Source organism: Erinaceus europaeus, chromosome 9, assembly GCF_950295315.1.
Source record: "Erinaceus europaeus chromosome 9, mEriEur2.1, whole genome shotgun sequence".
Lineage (NCBI taxonomy): Eukaryota > Metazoa > Chordata > Mammalia > Eulipotyphla > Erinaceidae > Erinaceus > Erinaceus europaeus.
In genome coordinates, this window is record NC_080170.1 from 75,774,503 (window position 1) to 75,794,451 (window position 19,949).

A 19,949-nucleotide genomic window follows, 5' to 3' on the forward strand; every position below is an offset into this window, starting at 1 on the left:
GCCAATGAATTTATAGCTACTTCTGAATTCTTCCCTGGGGTTTTAAAAGAAATGTAATAATAATGAGAATTTGTTACAAGAAATAAATAACTATTTAGTTATCTGGGTAGCAATTTGGCAGTTAGCCACACAACCCCAACACTACCACCCCCCAAAAAAAGAAGAAACCTGCCAATGACCATCTTTAAAAGGCAGAGGTGTCACCTCCCAGAATCACTGTGAAAGAGCATTTATTACCAATAAGTACAATCCAATTTTGCAGTTAAACCAAAAAACAAAAAACATCTGGCCATAATAATAAAAATAAATAAAAAGATCTTACAATATTTGAAATAGATGGCAGAGGAGATGACTCAGGAGATTAAGTACAGGATTTGCATGTATGAGGCCTTGAGTTGGATCAGCTTCATATCCCCTAACATGGTACATGTAGGACACAACTGGGAGAAATGCCTATATAATTTTTCTTAATCTAATGACAGAATTAAGAACCTTTAAAAATAAGTAACCAACAACAACAAAAAAAAAAAACAAGCCTTAAATCAATGGCCAAATACACTTTTGAGTTTTCTAGATTGTTAAAAATAACTATAAGTAGAAGTTCCATAAAACAAGGTCTTTGGTTTTATTCATGCTATTTCATAGCTCAGAAAATTCATGACTAAAATAAAATGCTACACGGATGCTGAAGAATATTTTTTATCAGAAATTATAAATAACTAGCACACTTTACATATTATCACTATAGGACTAGAACATGATTTTTTATAGAGCCTACTTTATAAATGACTTTTTGTTTAAGTGATACAATCCAATAGTTTATAGAAGACAAATATGGCATTTTGAGTTACAAATTGCTCCATTCTGTTAATACAGACATGTCTTTACTCTTAACATGCCCGCCATCAAATCAGAAAAATAAAAACTATAAAAAGAATTCCCAATTCTTCTGAATGTGATAATCAAAAAACAAGCCTAATGCTATTTAGCAGTAATTTCTCAAGTAATTTAGTTTTGAGGTTGAGAACTTTCTTTTTTTCTTTTTTGCCTCTCTGGTGCCGGGTTCCTGCACTATGAATCCACTGCTCCTGGTGGCCACTTTTTCCATTTTTGTTGTTGCTGTTGTTTTGTTGGATAGGGCAGAGAGAAACTGAGAGAGGAAGGGAAGACAGAAAAGGGGGAAAAAACATAGACACCTGTGGACCTACTCCACCACTTGTGAAGTGACCCCCCCATAGGTGGAGAGCCCAGGATTCAAATTAGGATCCTTGCACTGGTCCCTGCACTTTGCACTATGTGCGCTTATCTAAGTGCGCCACTACCCAGTCTCGGTTGAGAACTTTTTAACAGTGCTATCTAATAAAAACTTTCTGTAATAAAATCTAATAAAAACTTTCTGATGAAAATGTCCTTTCTTTATGCTGTCCTGTAAGAAGCCACTAACCATATGTGACTACTGAACATATGAAATAAAGCTAATGAGGTTTACGGTTTTATCAAATACAAAAATAAATAAATAAATACATAAATATTAAATTGTGGGTTATCCAAGCCAGGGAACTTTTTTAAAAAAGATTTTATTTATTTATTCATGAAGACAGAAGGAGAGAGAGAGACAGAAAGAACCAGACATCACTCTGGTACATGTGCTACCAGGGATTGAACTCAGGACCTCATGATTGAGAATCCAACACTTTATCCATTGCGCCACCTCCTGGATGGACCACAGACATAGCATGTCTTATTCATACTAGACATATAAATAAAACAGTCTTGTCTCTCCTGGGATGAAAACAGGGAGCCAGGGAACTTTATAATAAAAAGAAAAATATACTTGCTTGAATGCCTCTCAATAGCAATATGTTAAATAAAAATAAGTCAAATTCAAAAGAAATAAAAATAAAAAATAAGTCAAATTCAAAAGGTCCCACATTAAGATTTCTCAACAGTCTCAAAAATAACAAAATGAGAGATGAAAAATGGATTAAAAGTGGGACAGTCAAGAGTCTCGAGTGACAGAGAAAGAAGCTGAAAGATGTGACTACAATGGGATTGCACCAGGGAAATTTTTGTTATGACAAATGAGTTTATTTTTTACTTTGATTGTGGTAGTGGTTAGTTACATATGTCTATCTGTGTGGTAAAGCACACATACTATAACATAACAATGTCATTTTCAGGATTCTGAGATTGTAGTATAGGTAAATAAAATGTAACCATTGGGGGAAATTAGATAGAGTACCAACAACCTCTATGTACTACATTTACAACTTTCTATAAATCTAAATAATTTCAAAATGTAAAGTTTTAAAAATTATAAGGGGAAGGTCTGAGAGATAACAATAGTTATGCAAACAACTTTCATACCTTAGGCTTTCAGGTTGCAAATTCAGTCCCTGGCACCAAGGTAAGCCAGAGCTGAGCAGTACTCTGGTTTAAAAAAAAAAAAAAAAAGGCAATACAGAGCAGAGCAAGCACATGTTAACATGTGTGAAAATTCGGGTTCAAGCCCCTAATCACCATCTATATAGTGAAAGTTTCATGAGCAGTATAACAGTGCTTCAAGTATTACTCCTCTCTATCTTTCATTCTCTATCAAAACGAACGGAAAGTGGGAGAAAGGATAGGACAGCTGTCAGGAATAGTAAAATCATGCAGGTTCCAAAAATCAGTGATAACCCTGATGGCCAAAAATAATAATAAATAAAATAAAAATTAAATTTTACTATGTGCAGGAAGCTGCCCAGTTTGAGACCACAGCAGCAGATGGGACAACCATGCACAGCACCAAAAGAAGACTAAGGTTGACACTGTAGTGGCAAACTGGTAAATATCATCTTAACTGATCAAAGTGAGTCAGTCATGTAATGTAGTAAATTAAAATCTTGTACAAACCATTAGAATGTAGAAAGCACACAGTAACTCTTTCCTGATATTTCTGTCAAAGATAAAAATACAAACTGCAGCATTCTAAAAGAGAAATGGCTTATAGTTTTCAAGTATTCTGGAGATAAAAATTTAAAGATGAGAAATTAAACACTAAAGAAGCCCAAAAAGAGTGCATTAAATGCAACATTTAAAGTGGAATGTGTTTTAACAAAATTTAACTGCTAGAGAACTAGAACAACTGACCTTTGAACAAAACAAGTTTGACTATGCTAGTTCACTTATACAGACTTTTTTGTAAACAAAGTAGACTTGTGTTACTGATAAATATCATACAATATTGTAATTGTATTTTCTCTCCCTAATGACTTTAACAATTCTTTCTCTAGCTTATTTTACTGCAAGAGTGCAATATACAAAACCAGTAACATACAAAATATGTGATCAAGGGGAGTCCAATAGCAGTTAAATTTGGGAGGACTCAAAAGTTACATATGCCTTTTCCAGCCATGACATCATCTCCCCAGACAATAACTTGAATCCACCTGCATATCAGATTTCAGGCTGGGGGGGGGGGGGGGGGAACAACTAGTATAGCCACCGGCCCCTTGTAATATAACTAAAATATTCCTACTAGCTATCGATAAAATGGAGGATCCCCCAACTCTTCATCTGCACTATTCCAGCCTTGAGGTTCATGATTAGTCAACAATTTGTTTGGCTTTGTATGTTAACTCTCTTTTTAGCCACCAGGTTCCGGATGCTACCATGATGCCGACCAGACTTCCCTGGACAGATAACCCCACCAATGTGTCCTGGAGCTCTGCTTCCCCAGAACCCCACCCTACTAGGGAAAAAGAGAGACAGATTGGGAGTATGGATCGACCTGTCAATGCCCACGTTCATCAGGTTCAGCAGAGAAGTAATTACAGAAGCCAGACCTTCCACCTTCTGCATCCCACAATGACCTTGGGTCCATAGTCCCAGAGGGTTATAGAGTAGGAAAGCTATCAGGGGAGGGGATGGGATACTGAGTTCTGGTGGTGGGAATAGTGTGAAGTTGTACCCCTCTTATCCTATGGTATTGTCAGTGTTTCCTTTTTATAAATATAAATAAATAAATAAATAAATAAATAAATAAATATTTTTTTAAGTTACGGGCAGAGGGTAGATAGCATAATGGTTATGCAAATAGGCTCCAAAGTCCCAGGTTTAATCACCCGCACCACCATAAGCCAGAGTTGAACAGTGCTCTGGTTACAAAAAAAAAAAAAAAAAAAAAGGTACATATGCTTTTTGTTTTTCTTGTTAACTAGTCTGGCACCTATAGCCCTCATGTTGTTGTAAAGCCAGATGAAAATAACAAGAATATGAAACAGCTGAAAAAGACAATTATCCAATCTGACCTCATTGACAAAAATAAAATACATTCTTTTCAAGTGAATATAGAACATTAATCAACTAATCATATGCTGGACCCTAAAACAAGTCTCATTAAAAAAAAAAAACTGAGCTCATACTTGTACATTATCTGACCACAATGACAAAAACATCAATAACAAAAAGATGTCTGAGGGAGTAGCCTGTTAAGCACATACAGCACAAAGCGCAAGGACCCATTCAAGGATCCCAGTTTGAGCCCCCGGCTACCCACCTGCAGAGGAGTCACTTCACAGGCCATGAAGGAGGTCTGAGGTGTCTATCTTTCTCTCTCCCTTTCTGTCTTCCCCTCCTCTCTCCATTTCTGTCTGTCTTATCCAACAAGGATGACATCAATAATAACAACAATAATAACTACAACAATAAAACAAGGGCAAAAAATGGAATAAATAAATATTTAAAAAGATGTCTAAAAATGTTCAGCATATTCAGAAGTTAAGTAAGAAAAGCCCTTTCTAATTAAGCCACAGGTCAAAAATTGCACAAAGAAAATCAAGTGAAGCAGTGCTGTAGGTGCTGTAGGTGTCTTTCTACCCTCCTCAATAAATAAATAAATAATAAGAAAAATTTTTTTTAATGATGACAAATCATGATCAGGTGTGGCCTATCCAAGGAATACAAAGTTAATTTAACATTTAAAAAAATTAATTTATATTTTATATTAAGATAATATAAGAACTCATAATCACCTAATTATCAAATAGATCCTGAAAAAAAAAGTGAAGCTCTTCACCTATGGTTCAACATAAACTTTTTACAAGTTTCTGCAACTATAAAGAATTTTTTAATGATAAAAGGATATCTATTTTCATATTTTCACCTGACCATCAAGATAGTTACATGAAAAAAAACTTAACTCAGTCCTCTAAAGACTGGAGACAAGAAAAAGATGTCTACTCCCACCACTAATATTCAACACTATACCTGAGGTTCTTCTAGTCAGTGCAAGAAGGAAATAAAAAGTAAAAAATAAAAAAAGAGGTTCAAAAGAAAAATATACACTAATGATCCTGTAAATCAACATTTCCACAATAGATGATGTTGTAGTTAAAAATTAAAAATAAAGGGGGCTAGGCAGTAGTGGACCCAGTTAAGCAGACATAGTACTAAGCACAAGGACCTGCCTAAGGATCGGAGTTCCAGCCCCCCCCCCCCCCCTGCGGGTAGTGGGTGGGAGTGCTTCACAAGTGGTAAAGTAGGTCTACCTTTCTGTCTCCCTCTCTATCCACCACCCATTTCTCAATTTTTCTCTGTACTTGCCAATAAAATGAGAGGGGGAAGGAAGGAAGGAAAGAAAAAAAAGGCCACCAGGAGCAGTGGATCACTGAGCTGGCATCTAGCCCCAGCAATAACCCTAGAGGTAAAAAAATAAAATAAAATAAGGGGATTGGGCGGTAGCACAGCAGGTTAAGTGTATGTGACATGAAGTGCAAGGACCAGCAAAAGGATCCCGGTTCCAGCCGTCAGCTCCCCACCTGCAGGAGGGTCGTTTCACAGGCGGTGAAGCAGGTCTGTAGGTGTCTGTTATTCTCTCCCCCTCTCTGTCTTCCCCTCCTCTCTCTGTCCTATCCAACAATGATGACATCAATAACAACAATAATAATAGCCACCACAACAATAAAACAACAAGGGTAACAAAAGAGGAAAAAATAGCTTCCAGGAGCAGTGGATTCATAGCGCAGGCACCAAGCCTCAGCAATAAACCTGGAGGCAATTAATTAATTAATTAAAGGAAAATGTAATATGTAGGAAAACCTAACCATACAATATAATTGTGAATACATCTAAAAAAAATCTAGTGGTCTGGGAGGTGGCAGTGTTGGGCTCTCAAGCGTGAAGTGAGGTCTTGAGTTCAATCCCCAGCAGCACATGTACCAGAGTGATGTCTGGTTCTTTCTCTCTCCTCCTACCTTTCTCAATAATAAATAAATAAAATATTTTTAATAAATAATAAATAAAATCTACAAACTAATAAGTATATGTAACAAGATCACAAAAAATATACACTATAATGTAGGGATATACTCATACAGGGATGTAATGTATAATATAGGAATGTATAATATTATATAGGTGGTGGTACACCTGGTTAAGTACACACATGACCATGTCCAAAGACCCAGGTTCAAACACCTGTTCCCCACCTGCAGGGGGAAAGCTTCAGGAGTGGTGATGGTGTCTCTGTTCCTCTTTCCCTCTTATCTCTCTCCCTTCTCAATTTATCTGTTTTATCAAATAAGAGAAAATCTAAAATAAGATGAATAAAAACACTTAACATAAAAAGAACACATTTCTGTTAGTCATGAACAACTAGAAAGTGAAAAAATGAAAATATCATTTACAACAGCATATGAAACATATACCATATTCATTCATTAAAATGCATTGTTTAGCTGCTGGTTATAATTAAATCACAAGATAAGAGTCAATATAGACTCTATCAAAACTTAATTTATCTTAACAAAAACTGGGGAGAAAATCATTAAAATGGCCTAGTCACTAATCTTGAAAAAAATAACAAAATCAGAGAACACATTACTTTATTTCAAGATTTAGTATAAAATACAACAATCAAGGAATTATAATGCTAGAGCAAAGACAGACATTACCTAGACAAATCAAAGTAGAAACATAAAAGGAATCATTAACTTTTATAAAAATGTACTCTAAAAATGGACAAAGACATACACAAGAATATTCATTGCACTTTTATTAAAAGTTTGAAAGCTATAACCAGTCAGTAGAAAAATAAAAAGAAAATTAACCAGCAGTGAAAAGAATGAAATGCTAGGAGGCTGGGCAGTAGCGCAGCGGGTTAAGCGCAGGTGGCGCAAAGCTGAAGCACCAGCTTATGGATCCGGGTTTGAGCCCCTGGCTCCCCACCTGCAGGGGGGTTGCTTCACAAGTGGTGCAGCAGTCTGCAGGTGTCTATCTTTCTTTTCCCTCTCTTTCTTCGCATCCTCTCTCCATTTCTCTCTGTCCTATCCAACAACAATAACAACAATAAACAACAAGGGCAACAAAAGGGGGAAAAATAGCCTCCAGGAGCAGTGGATTCATAGTGCAGGCACCGAGATCCAACAATAACCCTGGAGAAAAAAAAAAAAAAAGAAATGAAATGTTTATAGATACACTTAACCAATATGGATAAATTATAAAAATTACACTGACCAAAAACTACACCAAGAATCTCATATGGCAGGCTATGAGGGTAGAGCAGTAGATAAAGTATTAGACTTTCAAGCATGGGTCCTGGGTTCAATCTTAAGGCACTGGATATATCAGAGTAATGTTCTGGTATCTTAAAATATATTTTTAGAAACTATTAATAACAAATAAAGTATATTAAAAAATAAAAATAACGATGCACAAGGACCTGGGTTCAACCCCCTGGTCCCCACCTAGAGGGAGGAAGCTTCACTAGTGGTGAAACAAAGCTGCCAGTGTGTGTTTGTGCGTGCCTATGCGTGTGTGTGTCTCCCCTCCCCAAACCTGTGTGTGTATGTGTGTGTGTGTGTGTCTCCCCTCCCCAAACCCCTCCCTTCCCCTTCCACCCCTCTCTCCTCCCCCCACCTCAATTTCTCTCAATCCTATCAAATAAATAAATAAATAATTTGGAAAAGAGGTATGTCTCTAGCCAGGCTAAGACAAAAGGAAAAGACAAATTACTAATATCAGAAACAAAAACTGGGATCAACACTATCAACTCCATGGCCATTCAGAATAATGGCACGTTTTCAACAATTCTATCCACAAATCTAATAACCTAGATTAAATGAACCAAATCCAAGGAAGACACAGTCAGCGAAAGCTCACATAAAAAGAAAGATAATGCGGAGGGTAGATAGCATAATGGTTACGCAAAAAGACTCTCAGGCCTGAGGCGCCAAAGTCCCAGGTTCAATCCCCCGCACACCATAAACCAGTGCTCTGGTTAAAATAATAATAATAATAAAATAAAAAGGAAAAGAAAGATAATCCAAAAAGGTCTATTTCTATTAAAGACTTTGAATCACTAAGTAAGGACCTACCAAAAAAAGAAAATAGACCACACAGGTTCATGGGTGAATTCAACTAAGCATTAAACAATAAATTGTAGCAATTGTCTACAATTTCTTCCAGGAGACAGAACAAAATGAGATGCCCTTAAATCATTCCAGGAAGCTACAGTTACTCTAACATTTAAACCAAAGATATAAGAAGAAAGCTAACCCCATCTCTCTCTCTCTTTTTGGTTTTACTTTTACCTTATTATTATTATCTTTATTTATTTGATAAAACAAAGAGAAAGTGAGAGAAGGGTGATAAAAAGGAACAGAGACAGAAAGACACCTGCAGCACTGCTTCACCATTGAAAAAGCTTTCCCCCTACAGGTGGAGACTGGAGGCTCAAACACAGGTCCTAACATGTATTCTCAACCAGGTTTGCCACCACGCAGCCCCAGCCAATCTCTTTAATAAACATAAAGAAATTATCAAAAAAAAATTTTTAATTAAATCCAACAATGTATAAAAAGAATAACACAACACAACCAAGTAAAACTTTTCCATGCGCCAATGTAATGGTTATGCAGAGTGTGTCACACCAAAATCCCAGGATCAATCCACCACACCATCATAAGCTAGAGCTGAGCACTGCTCTGCTGAAGTAAAGGGGGTGGGGACTTTCAGATACGAAAAGAAAGTTAAAAACTGAAAAATGAAGGGGGGAGGGTGGTAACACAGAGGTTAAGCACGTGTGGCGCAGAGCGCAGGGACCAGCATAGGGATCCCAGTTCAAGCCCCTGGCTCCCCACCTGCAGGAGAGTCGCTTCACAGGCGGTGGAGCAGGTCTGCAGGTGTCTGTCTTTCTCTCCTCCTCTCTGTGTTCCCCTCCTCTCTCCATTTCTCTCTGTCCTATCCAACAATGAGAACAACAATAATAACTATAACAATAAAACAACAAGGGCAACAAAAGGGAATAAATAAATAAAATAAATATTTAAAAAATAAAATAAATAAAATAAAATAAATTTTGAAAAACTAAAAGTGAGGGAGTCGGGCGGTGGCACAGCGGGTTAAAAGCACGTGGCACAAAAGTGCAAGGACCGGCATAAGGATTCTGGTTCAAGCCCCTGGCTCCCCACCTGCAGGGGAGTCGCTTCACAAGCGGTGAAGCAGGTCTGCAGGTGTCTGTCTTTCTCTCCCCCTCTCTGTCTTCTCCTCCTATCTCCATTTCTCTCTGTCCTATCCAACAACAATGACATCAATAACCACAACAATGTTAAACAACAAGGGCAACAAAAGGGAAAATAAATAAATATTAAAAAATTTAAAAAAAAACTAAAAGTGAATTAATGTGATTAATCATGCCAATATACTATAATGGGCAAAGTATATGGTAAGGACATTTCTTAGAACACAATCATTAGTAGACATCCATTCATTCATATCATGTGCCAATACCTAGAATAGGACAGAAAATTAGACAAAGTTAATACTCTCATCCCTCCTGGGGATTTATTTACTCAAAGGAAATAAAAACACCAATTAGAAGAGATCTATGTATATCTATGTTCACAGCAGCACAATTTGTTAATAGCCAAAATCTGGAAGCAACGCAGGTGTCCAGCAACAAATGAGTAGCTAAAAAAACTGGTATATTACTCAGCTGTTAAAAATGATAAACTCATTTCCTCTGCATTATCACAGATGAAACTTTCAGACAGCATATTAAGACAAGCCAGAAAGAAAACAACAAATATCTAATTATCCCACTTATAAGCAAGAGTTAATATATAGAGGCAGGGAGGGAAGAAGGACAAACTGAAACACACTGGGCGTGGTGTATTGCATCAATGCAAAGAACTCTGAAAAGTAGAGAGAGGGAAGGGTAGAAAACTTTAGGGTCCTGGTGCATCATGAAACTGCACCCATGTGTCAATGCCTACACTGTAAACCACTAACCCTTTCAAAAAAAAATTCATACTATCACAGAGACTACAATCTATGGGAGAGACATTCAATAAGTACACACAACACCCCATTTCTAATTCCCCTTCATTATAAACTAGGCAAAATTGGAAAGCTGATTATGAAAAGTTCTATCCAGATTAAAAATCAAGCAGACAGGCTAAAAAAAACCACCAATGTGTCCTAGAGCCCCGCTTCCCCCAGAGCCCTGGCCCACCAGGGAAAGAGAGATACAGGCTGGGAGTATGGATCGACCTGTCAACGCCCATGTTCAGCAGGGAAGCAATTACAGAAGCCAGACCTTCCACCTTTTGCAACCCATAATGACTCTGGGTCCATACTCCCAAAGGGATAAAGAATAGGAAAACTATCAGGGGAAGGGATGGGATATGAAGTTCTGGTAGTGGGAACTGTGTGGAATTGTACCCCTCTTATCCTATGGTTTTTGTCTGTGTTTCCTTTTTATACATAAAAACTAAAAAAAATAAAATAAAATAACTGAGAAATTCTATACATGTATCAACCATTGTATTTACTGTAAACCACTAATCCCCCCAGTAAAAAACACATATTTCTCTGAAGAAAAAGAAAAAAAGAAAAAAAAAAAACCCAGCTTACTTGGATAGTATAACTGTTTTGCTATGCATGCAACCCAGGTTCAAGTCTGGTCTTCACTTTACTAAAAGAAGTTTTATTGCTGTGGCATCCTTCCCTTTTGTGTCTCTGTCTCTCTTTTTTATCTGAAAAAGTCAGCCTAGAGTAGTGAAGCCCCAGTAACAACAAATAAGAAGAGGTGGCTAAGATGGCTATTTATCACAAAATTCAGAAACAAAAGGCAGTGCTTCTGAGAGCCAGAATTGCTACAACCAGTAAAAGAACACGATCGAACACACACACACACACACACACACACACACATACACACACACCTTTCAGATATTCAGACAGACAGACAGACAGACAGATAGGCAGGCAAGGCAAGGCAAGGCAAGGCAAGGCAAGAAAGGGAGGGAGGGAGGGAGGCAAAGAAAGGAAATAAGGAAGGGAAAGAGAAGAAAGAGAAAGGAAGGAAGGACGCGAGGGAGAGAGGGAAAGGGAAAGGGAGAGAAAGAAAGGGAGAGAGAAAAGGGAGGGAGAAAGAGAGAAAGATGATGGGGATAAATAGCATAATGGTTATGCAAAGAGACTCTAATGCCTGAGGCTCTAAAGTCTCAGGTTCAATACCCAGCACCATCATAAACTAGAGCTGAGCATTGCTTCCTAGCTTCTTTTCATTGAACAATTTGCTTTATATCTTACCACCTTTCATCCACCAAGTTGCAGATGCTACTATGATGCCATCCTGGCCTCCCCGGGCAGACATCATCATCAATGTGTCCTGGAATCTGACCTCTCCAGATCCCTACCCCACTAGGGAAGATAAGAGACAGGCTGAGGATATGGATCAACCTGCCAATATCCATGTCCAGCAGAGAAGCAATTACAGAAGCCAAAATTCTCACCTTCTGCATCCCACTAAGAATCTTGATTTACCATAGGGAAAAAAAGAAAAAAAAAAAAAAGATACATATATATTAGTCAACCCATATCTATGACCTTGGGAGCATTACTGCAATTTCCAATGGAGAGAATGGGGATGCAGAACTCTGGTGGTAGGAAAGGCATGGAATTATATATCTGTTATTTTATAATTTTGTAAATCAATATGAAATCACAAATTAAAAAAAAAAAAAAAAAGAAGAAGAAGAAGAATTTTGGTCCATACTCCCAGAGAGGTATAAATAGAGTAGTTTCCAACGGAGGGAATGGAACATGGAACTCTGGTGGTGGGAACTGTGTGGAATTGAAGCCCTGTTATCTTACAATCTTGTTCATCATTATTAAATCATGAAATAAATAGATAAAATCTAAAAAAGAGAGAGAGAGAAAGAAAGAAGGAAGGGAAAGAAAGGGGGAAGGGTATGACTGAGGGAAACATTACAAGGATACTTAGAGATTCTAAAGAAAAAAGTATAGAATATTTCATGTACTAAAAGGAATACAGATTTAATACCACAAAAGAGGATTATACTTTGGTTGTGATTTTGTTGCCACCAAGAAAACACAAAAAGACAAAAATGTCACAGATACTTATCTACAAAAGAATATCTGAAATGTCATCTTGAGTAACTGGAAATGCTAACAACTAATATAATTTTGAAAGATAATTAAAAAATTAAAGTAGGCAGGAATTACTGACAATTATAGAATTGGAAGAAAAACCGCAAGTGTATGATCTTTTGCTAGTTATGCTTAAGATTTAGTCTTTTTTCTCTTTATGGAGAAGCCCAGAAGTTAAAACAAAATATAATTATTTTAAAATTAGGCACTGAAATTTTAATGAACAAGTAATCCTAACAAATGTTATCCTGGAAGAGTCAAAGTACAAAATTCTTATAAAATTTTAATTTTGCCAGGGGTCGGGCGATAGTACAACAAGCTAAGCGCAGTGACTTAAGTGCACATGGCCATGAAGCGCAAAGACTGGTGTAAAGATCACAGTTCGAGCATTTTACTCCCACCTGCATAGGGGTCGCTTCACAGGTGGTGAAGCAGGTCTGCAGGTGTCTTTCTCTCCTCCTCTCTGTCTTCCCTTTCTCTCTCCATTTCTCTCTGTCCTATTTAACAACAATAATATCAATAACAACAATAACAATAATAACAACATGAGCAACAAGGGCAACAAAAATGGGGGGAAATGGCTTCCAGGGGAACCGGGTGGTAGCATAGTGGGTTAGGCGCAGGTGGAGCAAAGCCCAAGGACCAGCGTAAGGAATCCTCAGCTCCCCACCTGCACAGGAGTTGTGTCCCAGGCAGTGAAGCAGGTCTGCAGGTGTCTTTCTCTCCCCACCCTGTCTTCCCCTCCTCTCTCCATTTCTCTGTCCTATCCAACAACAACAACAATAATAACTATAACAATAAAACAAGGGCTACAAAAGGGAATAAATAAATTAAATTTTAAAAAGTTAAAAAAAAAAAAAGGCTTCCAGGAGCAGAGGATTCGCAGTGTCGGCACCGAGCACCAGCAATAATCCTGGAGGCAAAAAAATTTTAAATAAATAAAAAAAATAAGCTATCCTTTACAAAAAATTTATTTTGCTTTTTAAAATATAATTTCTGTCAACATTTAATATATCTAACACCTACCTAAACTATCTATATTTCACCTTTGAGCATATTCTGAAATTTCTTCTGTTTCCAGTATTGCTTAATACAAGATTATATTTCTATGTTTAGTATCTCATAAAGGAATTACTTACAGGAACATTAAGTGCATACTGTAGTCCTTGAGGAAGTCTTTCATGTGTTTCCATCTGTTCTTCATCATTTTTCACTGTCTCTTCATGAACCATGAGTTCATCATGTGGTATCATATCCTGTTGTCTCATTTCACTTTCTTGTAACACTTCATCTGCAGCTAGGATCTCCTGGTGAGGCATACTCCGATCTTGAAGTACTGACTCCTGCAGATCCCCAGCCACAGTAGACTGGCCAGATACTCCACCCATTACAACCATTGCCCTGGAAGACTGCATTTCGTCTATGCCGCCACATTTAAGAAATAATCCTTCCAGTTTGTCGTCAATGTTCATGCTTAAGTACAACTGCCTAGGAAGACCAAGTTTGGTACAAAGTATAATAAATTAGTTTTACAGGACTACTTGACTTTTTTTTATTTCAAAGTATAAAAGGTAGTTAATAGAAGAATTTAAATAATGTAATTCCAGTTTTAAAAATTACCAAGCTAAGTTTTCAAAAGACAGTTCACTTTTGATATTATGTCGTAAAATCTTACTGAATTCTATTATCAAATACTCTGATATAAAGCAAATTGGGGGAAAGTATTTGTAACAACAAATAATCTACACCCTTTAAAACAGTGAAAACACTTTAAAAAGACGCAAAAAAATAAATAAAATAAAAAGATGCATGCAAACACTATCAGGCAAATGATAAATAAATTAGTAATAGTCACTATATAAAATAATAGCCACAGTAGTAATCAGAGAAATGAACATTAAAATAGAGGTGCCACATTGCATCTATCAAACTAGCAATGATGTTTATTTAAAAAATAGCATATAAAAAACACTTATCTATTGATAGTGAGAATATAAATAAGCCCAACAATTTTCAAAGGAAGGCACTTAGTGTTGAAAATCATTAAAATGCAGACATTCTTTGAACCAGTAATGCCTACTCTTAGAAATGTATCCTGATGGAATCAGATGTGCATACATGGAAAATCCCTAGTATACATATACATTCACTATATACAGTAGTGAAAAACTGGTGACACACTACATATTCAACAAAAGGAGACTATTTAAAACTAAAATCAGAAGGGTTATCTTTAAGAGTCTGGTAAGAGGAAGGAAGCAAGGAAATGGGAGGGTCTGGGAGCTGGCAATGATTTTCCCCAAAGTGAATATTGGTTCTAGTATATACACTTAATAAAGAGGTGGCTCAGTGGTTGTATACAAGACTTACATGCTTAAGATGCCAAGTTCAATCCCAACACTACATATAGACCAGAGTGATGCTACAGTTCATTCTCTTCCTCATTAAATAAACACATTTTGCTAAAATTATTAGTCTGTAGTTCCAAGAAGTGGCACAGTAGACAAAGCATTGGACTCTCAAACATGGTAAGTTCAGTCCCCAGAAGCACATGTATCAGAATGATGCTCTGCTTCCCTCCTCCTCCTCTCTTATTAATAAATAAAATCTACCAATAAATAAGATACTACAGCAGCCTGGGAGGTAGCAGAATGGATAAGTGTTAGACACTCAAGTATGAGGTCCCAAATTCTATTCCCAGTAATGCATGTGCCAGAGTGATGAACTGGTTCTCCCCCTTTCCCATCTCGTAAGTAAATAAATCTTTAAAATAAGTAAGAAAGTCTGTTGAAACAAAAAAAGTTCATGTAACCACGAAAAAATATTTGAAAAATTGAGATAGCAATATGTATAGGTATGTGTAAAGTATAAACAATTACTGAAATTATTTAATATTCAACCTTAATTTGAAAACTATCACAAGCTTTTATTTATTTTTTATGTGACAAGACAGAGAGAAACTGAAAGGGGGAGGTGGAGATAAGAGAGAAAGAGACACCATATCTTGCCCCTTGCAAGTGGGGAATACATGAAAACAAGAGAAGACCTGGGGGCCAGGTGGTGGTGCACTGGGTTAAGCGCACATAGGACAAAGCTCAAGGACTGGACAAGGATCCAGGTTCAAGCCCCAGACTTCCACCTGCAGGAAGGTCACCTCATAATCAAGTGATGATGCATGTCTGCAGGTGTCTATCTTTCTCTTTTCCTCTCTATCGTCTTCCCTCCCTCAATTTCTCTACCCTATCAAATTAAAAAAAAAAAAAAAATGGAAAAAATAGCCGCCAGGAGCAGTGCTGGCACTTAGCCCCAGAGATAATCCTAAAGCCAAAGTAAATAAATAAATAAAATATTTGGTACGTCTGTGTAACAGTAATCTAAACTGAAACTGATTAAGTGACTACCCAGTCATTTCAGACTAATACCAATCCTGTACTTTAAAAGTAACATAACTCATGGTGGTTAGGGGGTTGTGCACCCAGTGAAGTACATATAGTACCATGTGCAAGAATACAGGTTCAAGGCCCCGTTCCCACCTGCAGGGGGGAAACTTCACAAGAAGTGAAGTAGGTGTCGTTCCTTTTCCCTCTTTATCCTCCCCTCCCCTCTCAATTTCTCTGTCCTGTCAAAAAGAAAAAAAAAAAAACTATCAGCCAACCCTTTCTCTTATCTTCCAGAAAAGTTAATTGACTCATGTTGTCATCTTCTAATTTAATACTTCTATCAATTGTGTGTAAGCAATCAGGAAAGAAATTTTCTGGATCTCTAAGTTAAAATAGACTAAAAAAGCTTTCTAGTCAAGAGTTTTTAATAAGAGATGGAAAAGTAGTATGACTGGTGGCTAACTTAGTAGTTACACACATTACCATGTACAAGGACTCAGGTTCAAGCATCTGGTCCCCACCTGCAGTAGAGAAGGTAAGCTTCATAAATAGTGGGTCAATACTGCATATGTTTCTTCTGTCTCTAACCCTCTATAAAGTTAGGGAGGGGGAGGCTGCCAGGAATGGTGGAAGCATGTAGATGCTAATCCCTGGTGACAAGAGCAGTGGGAAAAAAAAATTTTTTTAATAAGGAATTAAATAAATTGCTTTTAATACAGCACTGTCAACAACTGTTTCCTAAACTGAGGAGAAATGTCTTCAGAGGACAAAGAGAAGACTAACAGGTAGGTAAGTTAAGTATTTTCTTGCTTGCTTGCTTTCATTTTTTTTTTTTTTTTTGCTGATCCTGCCACTCATTTTAATCAACTTTAAGAAGCATTTAAATGACCCAAGAGATGGCAAGTGGCTAGAGCATGACCAGTTTGCAAGCATGAGGTCCCGAATTCAATCCCTGGCACTGCATGTGCCAGAAATGATGTTCTGGTTCTCTCTCCCGCTGTTACTAGTTATATTTATATTTTTTGTTATCCAATAATAAAATATTAAGGATTTATGTGGCTCTTTAAGCAAGCCTCATTTGTTAGCTTCCACTGTAGCTGACTGTGGAAAGTGACAATCTTATCACCTCTAGGATGAGAAGAATACCAACAAAATAATTTGGAAGGAAAAAAAGATTTATCTTGGAAATTCTAAAAAAAAAAAAAAAAATTACTTAAAATATATGCCTAGGATGATGGAAGTTAGATAAAAATGCAATACTTGGAATTAAAATGTAAAAAAAGGGCTAGGGGTCAGGCACTGAGTTAAGCACACATATGAAGTGCAGGGACCTGCTCAAGGATCCCAGTTCAAGCCTCTGGTCCCCCACCTGTGTCCGAAGGGGGGGGGGAGGTGTCAGTTCACAAGTAGTGAAGCAGGGTTCTATAGGTGTCTATCTTTCTCCCTCTCTATCTTCCCTTCCTCTCTCAATTTCTCTCAGTCCTATCCAATGAAAAAACTGGCCTCCAGGAGCAATGAATTCACAGTGCCAGCACCAAGGTCCAATAACAACCCTGGAGACAAAAAAAAGGGGGTGGGGTTAATGTCAAAAAGGCCTCTCCACTTAAATTTCATTAAGGGATCACTAATAATTTAAATGTATTTTCTGTGCTAAACACAAAGTCAAAAATAATTGTTGCTATTTATTGATTTTCTCGTAACAAATACTTTAAAAAGTAGTCAGACAATGGTTTCATATTTGAAAACATTTACTTGTGATTATGAAAAACAAGTATTACGCTTACCTTCAATTATGGTAAAAATGAAGACTTCAAGAAAGGAAATGCTGTAGATTTGAAAAAGAAATCATGTTGAGTTTCTACCTTCATAGGTTTCAGAGACCTTCAATATCCCCTTAATCATTTATGCCGTCCAATTCCTATAAGAAAGAAAAACATACAATAAGTAAAACACAATACTAAAGAAGTAAAAAAAAAAAAAAAAAAAAATACTTAGCAGGGAAGACAGCAAAATGGTTATGCAAGGTTCCAAAATCTCTGGTTCCAATCCCTTGCACCACCATAAACCAGAATGAGCAGTGTTCTGGTATGACAGAGAGAAGGAGCCAGGTGGTGGCACACCTGGTTAAGCGAACACATTACAGTGTTCGAGGACCAGGGACCTGGATTCAAGCCCCTTAGTCGTCACCTGAGGTGGAAAGCTTCATGAGTGGTGAAGCAGGGCTACAGGTCTCTCTCCCTTTTCTATCTCCCCTCCACTCTAAAATTTCTCTTCAACTTCTATCCAATAATAAATAATTTTTAAAGATTAAAAAATGAAAAGATGCTACACAAATAAAATATGCAGAAACTTGTATGAATAATGACAAGATCACTCCTTGTGAAAAAAATGATATAAAGCTTGTGTTTTTGACTGACTTGTTTTTTAAGTTTGAAACCAGAAAAATTTAATTGTGATTAAGTGGTAACTATGAAATACCTTGGCAATATCAAATGAATAATTTAAATAAATCTAGACATCTATAGCTTCCAAAATAAGAAAATGAAAAAAAAAAATTCAGAGGAATGTTGATTTAAAAGATCTTTAAAAGGGGGGAAGAGGTGGTGGTGTCTAGTAGCTAGCACCCCCAGCAGAGCATGCCTTCCCAACAGACTTAGCCCTGCGTTTGATCTCAACACAAGGAAACACTACAGATAACAACAGGGAAGCTCCATGAATGATGATTTGGTTCTGTACTGTTTCTTCTCTCTAGTCCTCTACCATCCCCTCTATCTCTTTCCAAGATAGAAAGGATGAAAAAGTTGGGCCTGAAAAGTCACTCAGTGGCATCACATGCAAGAGTGAGTTTATTATGTATCACCACAAAAAATAAAAGATTATGAAAGAGAAAGCAAAGATTTAAAAAGCAAGTAAGTTATTTTGTTTCATGAAGTATATGAAGTAAAAAGGCTAATATAATACCAAGTCTTAAAATTAATTAGTCATGTACAAAATGCACAATAAGAGTTATAGCAGTAAAATTTTAATTAGTATTTACATAGAGATACATAATTAGCAAGGTCATCTTTGAGAGGACAAAATGATAAAAAGGAAGCCCAGGGGAGTCGGGCAGTGGCGCAGCGGGTTAAGTGCACGTGGCGCAAAGCGCAAGGGCCAGCTTAAGAATACAGGTTCAAACCCCTGGCTCCCTGCCTGCAGGGGAGTCGCTTCACAAGCGGTGAAGTAGGTCTGTAGGTGTCTGTCTCTCCCCCTCTCTGTTTGCCCCTCCTCTCTCCATTTCTCTCTGTCCTATCCAACAACAACGACATCAATAACTACAACAAGGAGTCCGGCGGTAGTGCAGTGGATTAAGTGCACGTGGCACAAAGCGCAAGGACTGGCTCAAGGATCCCCACCTGCAGGAGAGTAGCTTTACAGGTGGTGAAGCAGGTCTGCAGGTGTCTTTCTCCCCCCCCTCTGTCTTCCCCTCCTCTCTCCATTTCTCTCTGTCCTATCTAACAATGACATAAATAACAACAATAAGAATACAACAACGATAAAAAACAAGGGCCACTAAAGGGAAAATAAATAAATATTTTAAAAAAACATTAAAAAAAAAAAAAAGGAAGCCCAGGAGGTAGCACAATGGCTAGAATGACAGAATTACAGGAAGTCCTCGTAGGATCCCTTGCACAGCATATGCTACAGAGTGTTGTTCTGGACTCTGTCTCTTCTGTCCCTATCTCATAAAATCAAAATAAATAAATCTCAAGAAGGGAAAAAAGAAACAAAGGCCAGAGAGTAGCTCAGTGGTGGAACATGTATAAAATCTTCAGTTCAACCCCAGTATCATATATGCCAGAATTCATTCTCTCTCATTAAAAATAAAGTATTTTAAATGTATATACAGAGTGTAGTAGAGATAACATAATGGTTATGCAAAGAAACTCTCATGCCTAAGGTTCTAAAGCCCCAGGTTCAATGCCCCATAAACCAGAGCTGGGCAATGCTCTGGTAAAAAACAATAATAATGATAATAAAATAAGTGGTCTGGGAAGTGGCACAGTAGATAAAGCACTGGACTCTCAAGTATGAGGTCCTGAGCTCAAGCCCCAGCAGAACATGTACCAGAGTGATGCCTTGTTCTTTTTT

At 37.3% G+C, this 19,949-nt stretch overlaps 1 protein-coding gene across 3 annotated transcripts in view; it reads right to left on the minus strand.

Annotated features, from left to right (window-relative positions):
- The window catches only part of ZNF148 (zinc finger protein 148), a 158,441-nt gene that overhangs the window by 78,606 nt on the left and 59,886 nt on the right, over positions 1–19,949 (minus strand). For 2 of the 3 annotated variants that reach the window (XM_016194269.2, XM_060198207.1), the window contains exons 3-4: positions 17,603–17,736; positions 13,578–13,926 (exon numbers count right to left, since the gene is read on the minus strand). In XM_016194269.2, coding sequence (XP_016049755.1) covers positions 13,578–13,910 — 333 coding nt within the window. In that variant the 5' untranslated portion in view covers positions 13,911–13,926; positions 17,603–17,736. Of the gene's footprint in view, positions 1–13,577; positions 13,927–16,301; positions 16,340–17,602; positions 17,737–19,949 lie in introns of all 3 variants that reach the window. The other variant, XM_060198206.1, reaches the window with a different exon arrangement.